Genomic DNA, 11,038 nt, shown 5'->3' on the forward strand with positions numbered 1-11,038 from the left:
TCCGCTTTGGACAGTTCTATAGGATGTAAAAGAAAAAGAAGAAATTTTAAGACAACATATAGAGGATCTAACTCACTACATTGAGAAAAAGTGTACACCAGTCCAAAGGCCAAGTCTACCACATGGCACAAGCATTGGCATGGACTTGGCCTAAATCCAGATGTATTTGCAAGATCAAGGATGCAAATTGTAATTGGTAGCAGTTGAGCAGACTTGTAGTAATCGATGATTTGGAGAATCAGGAAGCCAAAAAAGGGGGGGGGGGATATACTCCAAATTTGTATTAGTTGTCTCAATATATTTATTGAGCTGTATCCTTTGGTGAGGTGAAGATATTTAAAATATAGCCATTGAAAAGAGTCTTCAAAGTGAAGAAATGCTGGACTCTCAAAAATGATTCACCTGTCCCAGTGTTGCACCCCACAGACTTAAGCAATTCTTATTGCCTCAAGAACATAGCCAGTTTATTCATACAAAAGAATGAAGAGAAAAGAAAAATGATCCTATGAACAACAATTAATTGGATCGATCCTCTCTCTCTCCTTTTTTTTTAATATGCTATGACACAAAGGGATCTTGTTTACATGAAGTACCTGGCTGCCTCCCGCCTCCTTCAGGATGTCATTACTGGTAACTATGAGAATTCTTGCTTTCCCTGCAATTGAGGATCATGGTACTTTAGATTTCAAGGAAGACAGAGAAGAACAAGATGATGGATAAGAGGACATAATGCAAAAACCAACAATTTTTGTAATAATTTCAGTTTTCTCTCATTATCTGTTGAGTTCGTAGTTTTAATATTGAAGTATCCTGTCGTTCGTTCTCTACCAGTAATCAATCAAGACCTGAATTTTAAATATGTTAACATACTCTTCTGTTTCCAGACCTCACTCGGAGAACAGAGAGACCTAATCCCTCATCTACCCACACCTCAACCCCCCACCCCAACACAAAAAAAAAAAGAAGGAAAGATATAAAAGAGGTTGGTCCGATCATTCTAATAATCAGACCATGGAATTCCCTTGCATGGGTACTTAAATTACTATTTTAAATTTCAAGATTGTATGCTATGAAAATTACAATTATGGACTTATGGTTTAAAACAACTATGCAAAAGATAGCATTGTCAATTGAGGCCATACCTACAATACAAAATCATCATTCTGGTCCACTACTGTTTCTTCTCGTCAGATACTCACCAAAACTTGCAGATCCCTGTATGTAAAACTGTACACTCCCAACCAGACAAAAAGAGCTGGCACCTTTGACTTCACAAAAATACCAGCAGAACCCCCTTCTCAAATGTTGATAACATTATTGTACCTGTTTGGAGTCCTTTTATCCTCTTCAAGGTTCGCCACCTTATGCAAGATAGTCTGTTTTTAGCAAAAGAAATTGTACACCAAACTAATCACCTAGAGATATTATCAAGAGTCCTGAGAAAGTTCAATCTGGTTCAGCCGACTAAACCAAATTGAATGCAAAACCATGTGAAATAAATCATATCTGATTGGTCTCGGATTCCAAAGAAAATGCTTCTGCAACATCTTCACATTTATTTGCATAGAAAGATAGCGTCTCAAGGGTATAGCCAGGAGAATCTCCTTCAGATTTGCTATATCCTTTTCTGCCACAATCACAGAAAACGCACTCCAATCTAGCACTTCATTGAATGGAGGGACAAAATTATCTGCAATGATCACTGGAACACACTCATAGTAGAATGCTTCAACAATCCTAGGGCTGTTCACCTCGAACCCCATTGGACAGATACAAAATTTGCTTGATTTCATGTGTTCAACGTAAGACATCTTCCTAGAGACACTGAGTGGAAGAGGCCCATATATCCTCATGTCTTCATCTTTATCACCCCAGTGTTTCAGCAATATGGGGCGGACCCTACCATGCATGTTTCCCGCAAAGAAGGCAAGGATTGGGCGCTGAGAAACTCTTTTCCCTCCAACATATCTAAGAGGTTTTCGGGGATTTCTAATTGTGGTTTCTGGAAGGGAGACATCCTTTCCAGCAACAAAGATTCCTTCAGATAGGTCAGCATTGCAGAGAGCTTTTATGGTGTTTCTTCTAAGTTCCTTGTGTTCAGTCACAGTGTATGGACCCTGCACAAGATTAAGATTAGGTGAGAAAATAACTCTGAGAATCTGGACTAGATCAAAACTATTTATGTTTTGAACTTTGAAAAAGAATTTCTCAAGTTTCACATATTGCCTTGATAACTTGGAGGAAGAGTGACAATGTCAGCTACTGAGTTAGCTGTATTTTCAAATTAAATTTTTGTAGAAAAAAGAGAATAAAAATAAAAAAAATAAAAAAATCAACCATAGATATCTCCTTGGTGAGAAATTACCAGATTGGTCCAGGTTGATGTCAGCCCTAGCCTACGCAGAAAGTAACCACTCTCAAACCTAACCAACCCCGCCCCAACAGACTGGTTGAAGTTCTCCTATCCTAATCCAGTCCAACTAATTCCCTCACCCTTGAGGGAGGAGGGGGAGATCAGGTTTGGTCAGGTTGGCTTATTATTGTCATGTACCTCTAATCTATGATGTACTATAATAGTTACATTAATTTTCATATGTAATGCTTCCGCCCTACTACCATAATCCACAGGGATTATAAGCCACAGTCATATAATCCCGTAGAGATTATACCGAATCAACAATTAGAGCAAAACTTGGGTTGGGCCAATCTGGTTGCTTTTGACTCTAACATAATGATAAGATCTTATGCAGTTAGGAAAATAAAATTAACATGTTTAAGCAGACAGTAGAGACAGGAGAAGCACAACATACCCAGTCATGGCAAGCAACCAGAAAATGATCTGATCCTCGATTGCGATTCCAGAAAGGATATTTTGCAGCAATCATGTTCACATAGTCCCTCAGATATTTTGATAAAGGTCGTAAATTATGTGAGTCAGGTACATAAAGAGCAAGCTCCAGCTGGCGTGAACTATATGGAAGATAGAATAAGTGAGCTTTTTTCGGGTCCCTCGTGACAAACTGCCTGTTTTCCTCAATTAACTTCATAAACCATCCCTCAGAAGCGTAAATGCCTCTCAGATGTGGGTTGTGAAAAATTGGCCTCTTTCCATCAGGGTAGATGTAAACTTTAAGTATGTTTTCCATCAATTCATAGCTCCTGGAATGTTGAAATTTATATGCTTTTAAATGTAACAATTTCCAGGGGAAAGACTGGAAGAGAATCTAACAAATTTCTTCAAGGAAGCAAACATCTTGCTACTAATTCTATCTTGTATAATATGATATCTGGGTGAAACATAACCATGATTAAAATAGAAGTTAAACAGAAGCTGGCTCACAAATACAGTCATAATTTTGTATTATCCCATAACTTCACATAGTGATCAAGAATATCTAGATCTAGATTAAATTATATACAAATTCAAGGAAGATGATGAGAAACAGCTAGAAACATGGAATTCTTATAGTAAGGATATATGGCAGAGTTCTGGTATATGGCCAAATTCTGATATGAGAAAGAGCTAGAGACACAATAAAACATTTGGATATGATAAACGTCATTGACCTGACCCCTCAGAGAGCAGCAGTATTCAGCCCATCATTCAGTCTAGGCTGCACAGAGGCAATGAAACATTACCAAAGGACAACAAAGAGGTGCAAAACCATTTCAAGTTTCTTTGATACAAGCATACAAAGTTCCAATAAGGCAATGGACTATGCAAGAACACTACAATGCTGTTTTGATTACCCCACACATTTTCATTATGCCTCAGTCAAAAGGGATTTGTTGCTGAGTAAATAAATGACTACAGCTTTTGCCCAAGACTATGCCACTTTATATACTGTCAGCTAACCTAACAAGTATGAATGACCAAGGCTAACAAAAAAAAAATGGTTACAGGGAGCAATTTTAAATGCAATATGTGAAGTTACAATAATGGTAACTTCCATTTCTTGCACTCAAATCCCAGTTACAACCATATTCATCAGAATTGCTTCGAAGGACAAGGGATCTACATGCTACTCGCATGAAATGGCACCTCCCACGCCAATACAATGGCGCATGGGAGGGGAGACCCACATGATCAGGGAGGAGAGAGTATGAGAGCGATCCCTATTTCCAAATAGCCAAAGATTCCTACAGATTAACAACAGCAATTAAATGGATTATGGATAGATTCTAGATTTTCAGGTGCCCCATATAAGATGAGAGAATTATCAAGTTTTATAAGAAAATTTTCCCTTTCTAATTAGGAAAATTGAATTGGAGGAGATTAAGAAAAACCCGTCAGCCAACATGTTCCATGGTTGTTCGATATTCTACTCCATCAAGCATAGTGGTCTTGTTTCTGTTTTACAAATTCCTTCAATTCAGATCTGATTCATGCCTGCTAGATAACTCCAAAGCAAACCTTCACTGCCTCCACTGAACTGTATTTCTATGATCTCAACCTTTCAATATTCTATGATGTCAATCTTTCAAACTTTAATTGAGTTGATAAAGGAAATGATCATGATTTAATGTTTCCTATTCATTCCCCTTCACTAAAGCCTAATTTCCTCCTCTTAAGTTTCAGAACTTATTTTTTTTAGCTAGAAAGATGGTTAGGATTCATGTGCAGTGGTTGGCAATCAAAAGGGTATACAGAGAAAAGTCAACTTTTCTTTGTTGATACAACAGAGAATTTAAATAAGACCAGGGGGGAGAAAACCCAATCACAAGGGGCTTCCTATTCTTAACAATTGCTTTATAGCAATGACCCCTAACAGAATCATTACATATTGAAGCCAACTCCTGCGTGCCTTATGCACCACACTGTACACTGGCAGACAAGAGTGTGCTTCAAGTGATCATAAAATTCATGAGTGTAATACCACACCCAACTCTATCTTCTAACATCCAAAAAGACAAGACAAGTAGGACAAAACAAGAATTTTCAATTACTAGCTACTCAAGAGAATAAGTGACTGGCAAAATCTTTGTTTAAGATATAGCTCCTGTTGCCAGTGCTAAATATTGATCGTATAAAAAATTATAAATGCATTTTATGTTTCAGACCAATTCATAATTCCATCCTAAACAAATACTACAAAGCATGACAAAATTGCTTATGGAACTTTTATAATTCTCACCTTTTAAAAATAGAAAGATTCCGAAACAAAGGGACATAGAGATCAGGATCTTCAGTGACTATTGGAGCACGGTTTATCTCTTTCTTGGCATACACAAGTGCTTTATCAGGTGGCAATGACCATACGTATCTCTACTTAGTTAAGACCAAAGAAAACCAATATGATAAGATTAATGAACTCCCCAGCTTCTTATACATGAGAAAAAAGAAGAAATGTGAAAACCCAATAGATTCTACCTGCCAGGGAGAGGGATCAGCTCTAGGAGGAGGAGGTGCAACCTCCGGTTCATCAGACTTGCCTTTCCTAACATTCTTCTTTCTCCTCCTTCTAGAATTTCTCATTGGCGAATCTTTGGGATTCTTTTCCAAGCCTCTCACTGATTGTCTTGATCCAGTAGAATTCAGAGTAGTATTATGTGAAATTGGAAGCGGTGAAATCTGTTCAGTACTTGCCAGAGGAAGAGCTTCATTCACCTGCCCTGAACCATTCAAGGCTTTGTATGATGAAACTTTTACCGATGGCAAAGGAAACCAGATTGCAAGAGGATTAGGGAGTGTGCAGGTCTGAAGCAGAGTCACAGCTGTTGTCATAATGGCTGCAATAAAAAACAGCTTTCTCCAATTGATTCTGTAACCTGGGCGTCGGCGTCTGACTACTCTCATCAGAGTGGTAGAGATAAGCTGCAATACATTCTTCATATCATCATCAGTACCTGACATTCTAGCAGACCATATTGCTTCCAAAAACCAGAGACATTTCTAAAGGCAACATTACCCATCTGGTTGTAAAAATTTTGATAAACAAACCAGATTCTCCAACGAGGCCAACATCTGATTCCTCTCTCATTAAAGTCACAATTCGAACTCACAACACCCAGATATAAAAGCAATAAACTGGCAGATGCGGCCAAGAAAGTGAAATGGGTTATCTTAAATTGCAGAATAAGGAAGCCATCACACCAGTAACAGTGAAGACAATCCACAATAAAAAGGCTTCCGCATTGATTAAGAAAAAATGTTTGTAAGAAATATCAAAAATTAAAAGAGAGAACAATTGGGATGAACCCCTCTTGACGCAGTAGTGAATTCCTCACCTCCATAGACAGATCAAGAATGAATAAGAGCTAATTGAGGATTATCTCTTTCTAGTAACCCAAAAAAAAGAAAGGAAAAAAAAAATTCGTGCAGAATCAAAAAATGAAAAAACAAAGTCGCAAAGCAGAAGAGATGAGAGAAAGAGAGTTACCGTCGTTTCAGCAAGAGTTGGTTGGTGTGACCTCCGACGGTAGGCGGTGAGCGTAGCAGGTGGAAACCAAAGGCGCGAATGATAACTGATGTAAAGTATTCCGAAATTTGGCGCCTTTTCTAAATGTAGGGTCCACAATGAGCTTACGTGTCTGAACTTCAGCCGGGAAACGGCGAAGAACGCTGTCGTCATCATTCCGAACAACACCGCGATCCGAAGTGGACGACCAAGACCGACGACCTTGCGAACAATCCCTATTCTCTACGTCCCAAGTTGTAATTTTTTGGATTGTTCAGTTTTATTACATGAGTCGAGATTCAGTAAGGCTATGTTTGGTAGCCAAGAGAAGAAAAGGAAAGAGAAAAGAATCTAGAAAATAAATGAAAATAAAATATAAGAAATAGTGAGAAAATAAAAAGAGTATGTATATTTGATTACCAAAAGAAGAAAATAAAATAAAAAAAAAATCAAAAAAAAATTAAAGTTAAGAGAGATAGACACATAGGAAATCATTGTGTAATCATTCATTTTTTGTCTTATTATGTTTTCATATTTTCTCATGTTTTCTTGTGTTTTTGGCAAAAAAAAATTTGAGGGAACAAAAAAAAAAATTCACAATTCCCAAAGAAATTTTGAATTTAAAAAGAGAAATATTCTCATGTGTGAAGACATACCAAGTGCAAAAAAAAATTATTAATCCAAAGAAAAAAGTACAAAAATTATACTTTTTTCTTTTCTGCTCTTGGCTACCAAACACAACCTAAGGGTTCATGTCGGATTCCAAGATCCATCCCACTTCTTATGCCAATAGAAGAGATTCTGGATCCTCTCCAATGAATTTTTTCCTTCTACTTTTCTCTTTCTTCCAATCAAATATATATGCACGTTATTCAACATTAAGGCATATAACCCTAAATATACATATGCCTTGGTTAGAGAATCGTGGGAGAGGATCCCAATCGTCTAAAAGATGGTATTTAGATGATTTATCAAAAAAACGAATGTGTCATCCAATCCAACGACAAATATTTCCCTCATAAATCAGAAAAAAACTTAAATAAGACTGAGGATATTAGGAAATTTTTTGGGGGGACAAAGAAAATTCATTGAAAAAAAAAGGATACAAATGCATTGTGTCAAGGATGAAAAGAAACTTTTAGATTGGTAAAGCCACCATACTTAAGAAGCCCTATGTCTCATTCTGCAACTCTAACCATCGGGAGAGAGTGGTACACGATCTACTATCTCAACTTGAATTAAGAGCTAAAAGAACCTGGTGTATCGGTTTTAAAAGATGTTGAGATGCATGGAAGGCAAGGAAATGAGCATTGGTATTAACATCTAGAGGAACTAGAAGAATAGGAACAAAATCAAAATACATCAAGAAGCTAAGAATATCAATAACTGCATAGGCAGTAGCCCAATCAAGTCCAGAATATGAGCCTTGGATGGCAAAACCATCGTAAGGCAATCAAAGTAGAGAAGAAGATGTAGTAGATTAATCCATTGGGCAAGGAAGAGCGAGTCACGGAGAGATTCGACCTCCATGGTAGTAGGAGAGAAACCATTGCTGGAGACACATTTGAAAACAAAAAGAACTATAACAATCCCTGCTGACAAGACCTCTCTCACCTACAAGTGAAGCAGCCGACATGCATCATCAGTGAAAACAATAGAGCATTTGGGGGTGGGGATGCGAGGGGATCCTCTGTCGCACGTGTGGTGCAAATCCAAGGGCTAGGAACACCTTGGGCTATGCGTCCAGGCCTTGGCTGAGCTGTGTGTCAGGGGGTTCCCAGCTCTTGGATCTATGTCACACGTTGTGTTATGCTACAAAGGAGCCTTTAGGGGTGGACATGTTGTAGGCAATCTAGAAGCGAGGGCAAGGGATCCTCAGCCATAGCAAAATGATCAAAAGCAATGTAACGTTGCACGACAATAACATTGACAGCTACCAAAGTCCCATCAAGCTGGGATTAGTATGACCGTCAATAACATCTTTGTATTTGATGTAAGATTTCCTATTAGGTGGGCTAGCATAGTCAAAGATTTGTTTCCCAAAACCGGTTTAATGGTGTTGACTACAGATGGAGTAAGCAGAAAGAATCCAATATTATTGGTAAATGATCTCTATGGAGATATTGGATTATATTAGTACACCTTAATGGTATGAAATATTTATTACTATGTGTGGACCTAAGGTATTGTTTCCTTAATGGGGAGGAAACCCTAATTTTATTGCAGGGTTGGTCCCTACCCTCACCCCTATATACAGTTATCACTGACCAATTAAGTGAGGCTAACGACCAAAAGTAAAAGGGAAAGAGGGTAGACCAGACCAATATTGATCGTGTTGTACGAGGAGCATACAAGAAGACATTGAGGAGTTCTTATTCTTCAGTCATGGATTCATGTATGCCTAAAACTTGTTTTTATAGTGTTTATATTGCATGCTCATTGATCCCATGAATCGTTCCGTATTTATTTTATTTCATTTGAAACAAAGAAACTCAAACAAATCACATAAATGAGAACTAGAAAACTCGCCAATATGAAGTCCCATGAGGCATACCAAACAATGCCCATGAATCGGCAGCTCACCAAAGCATGCAATCAAGACCATCTTGGAGATGGTGAGGCATAGGAGGTAGATAGGATTGTCTCTCATCTTTTTGTAAAAGAGAATCTAGGTCACCGCAATGGAATTATAACCACATCCCAAATAAAAATTTCTTGAGCTTAGAGAGAACATCAATATTCCAAATGGCACCAAAAAAGGGTCAGGGTTGGCAGAGGGTCCAAAAGAGGACTAACCAACGTTGCTAGCTAAACCAGAGTAATATGTAGTATGAACTAAAAAGTGGCAATTCTTTGAGAAGATCCAGAGCCAGTGATCAAGGCATGCAATAGAGAAGAGAGGTATAGTGGTAGTAACTCGTACTTTTGTAGGAAAAAAGAGACAACACAATAGTGAAATATCCCATTGAAGGTCTTGTTGATGCTTAGTTCGAGTATAATTCTTCTGATCTTGTTCAGGTACCCAATGCTCTGTTTTGCCACATGCACCCTACTCATGTACACAAACATGTTCTTAAGTTTAATACCAGAATCATTTGTCAAATCAATTTCAGATACACTCTTTTGTAACTTCGTCATATGATTGATAGGTTGTAAGTGAAGTTCATAATTATTTTATTCAACAAATTAAGTACAAGAGGACTTCCCATAAATATTCAATTTAATTTTTACCTGTGCAAGACAGTCAGTTATTGTCTCCACTCAAGGCGTAACAATATTATTGTCTCTCTTGTCTAGTTTTCCTTTGTCCTTGTTTATTACATACAAAATACCCTTGACGTTATGGTACTATTATCTTTGATACTCTTATGTATACAATCTCTTCTGAAACTAGACCCCTTTGTTCCTCCATGTATGTCGTAGAAATCATACACCTTCCGCTCAAATTAAACATATGAGGCTTAATCTTTGCATGTGCACCCATTGGATCTTCCATTTTTAATTTATGACAAATCTAGCCAGCACAAAGAACTAAAGGGTGATTTTTAAGTCCCAATGGTTGTTACCTTCATGTTTAGTTCATGTAAGTGAAAAGAAGTATAGGAAACCACATAAATGGAACAAATAACTAAATGGTGATAGCTTACTATCATTCTGGAAACAATGGAGACCAGACAGGTTGTTTCTTGGCTCATTGATTCACTCATTATACTTTGTTGTCTACCCCGCCTATCTCTATTCCTGCAGAACCATCTTAAGGACGTAAATGAGATTTTTAATTCTGTGTATTACCATTCAAAGCTCCATAACCTGAGTTGGCTTTTACCATTCTACAGTCTTATCAACCCAGAGTTTATCTATAGCAATATGCACAATGAGACTTATTCTATGTATTCCATTCAAAGCATTGATTCCCTATATCTATAGCAATAAGCATGCTTAATTGGACTTAATTATGTGTATTCCATTCAAAGCATCGTTTCCCTATATCTATAGCAATAAGCATGCACAGAGTTCTTGATGTTTTCTTGAAAGAGGTTGTATATTTTTGTTTTTCTACAATCCTTGAAGTGGAACTTGGTTGGGTTTAACTTGGAAAGATATGAAGGGCAATACTTGACTTTGGTGGGTATTGGTCGGTTTTATCTCGGTTTTTTTATTTTTTTATTTTTAAATATTAATATTTTTACTATTTTATCCCTGAAATGATACAGATCAGTCAGGGATAGGGGATTGGTCTCAGCCGATGTCAATCCGATATAAATGATACGTCCAATACGAGACCGATACTTTAAACCATGCTCTCACTCCTAAACAAAGGAATAGACTATATTCCTTCAGAACAAGAAATTTTTATCAAGAAAAGTAAATGAGGAATGCAAAATAGAATACAAACTATTTTAAGAGATGATCTTTACAATCTATTGGAATCAAATGTGAGTCTTAAACTGGCTTATTAAGAGTGGGCCTTATTAGTGGATTATGAGGTATCAAGTTAAAGTAGTGCAATCTCATTTATGGTGGAAGGCGAACTCATGGTCAGACTTTAGAGTTCATTCTAATTGCTCTGGGTCTCTAAATTCCAGTGCATCAATAGATTTGTACTTGTTTGAAGGAATGAAAGAGGGAAATAGAGGGAC

General features: G+C 37.4%; 1 protein-coding gene across 2 annotated transcripts; it reads right to left on the reverse strand.

Annotated features, from left to right (window-relative positions):
* Nucleotides 1-413: 413 nt before the first annotated feature.
* LOC122085899 (probable glycosyltransferase At5g03795) lies at nt 414-6,637 on the reverse strand. Of its 2 annotated transcripts, none has more exons than XM_042654508.1 (6): nt 6,381-6,637; nt 5,372-5,815; nt 5,136-5,266; nt 2,811-3,159; nt 1,143-2,117; nt 414-655 (listed from the first exon to the last, which is right to left on the reverse strand). In XM_042654508.1, exons 1-5 carry the CDS (start codon nt 6,573-6,575, stop codon nt 1,428-1,430), a joined length of 1,809 nt encoding a protein of 602 aa, XP_042510442.1. In that variant the 5' UTR covers nt 6,576-6,637; the 3' UTR covers nt 414-655; nt 1,143-1,427. The 2 variants fall into 2 exon arrangements, with proteins under 2 accessions (XP_042510442.1, XP_042510443.1); XM_042654509.1 differs by having other exon boundaries at nt 5,372-6,028; nt 6,381-6,489.
* Nucleotides 6,638-11,038: the final 4,401 nt, after the last annotated feature.

The sequence above is a fragment of the Macadamia integrifolia genome, chromosome 8, assembly GCF_013358625.1.
Source record: "Macadamia integrifolia cultivar HAES 741 chromosome 8, SCU_Mint_v3, whole genome shotgun sequence".
NCBI lineage: Eukaryota > Viridiplantae > Streptophyta > Magnoliopsida > Proteales > Proteaceae > Macadamia > Macadamia integrifolia.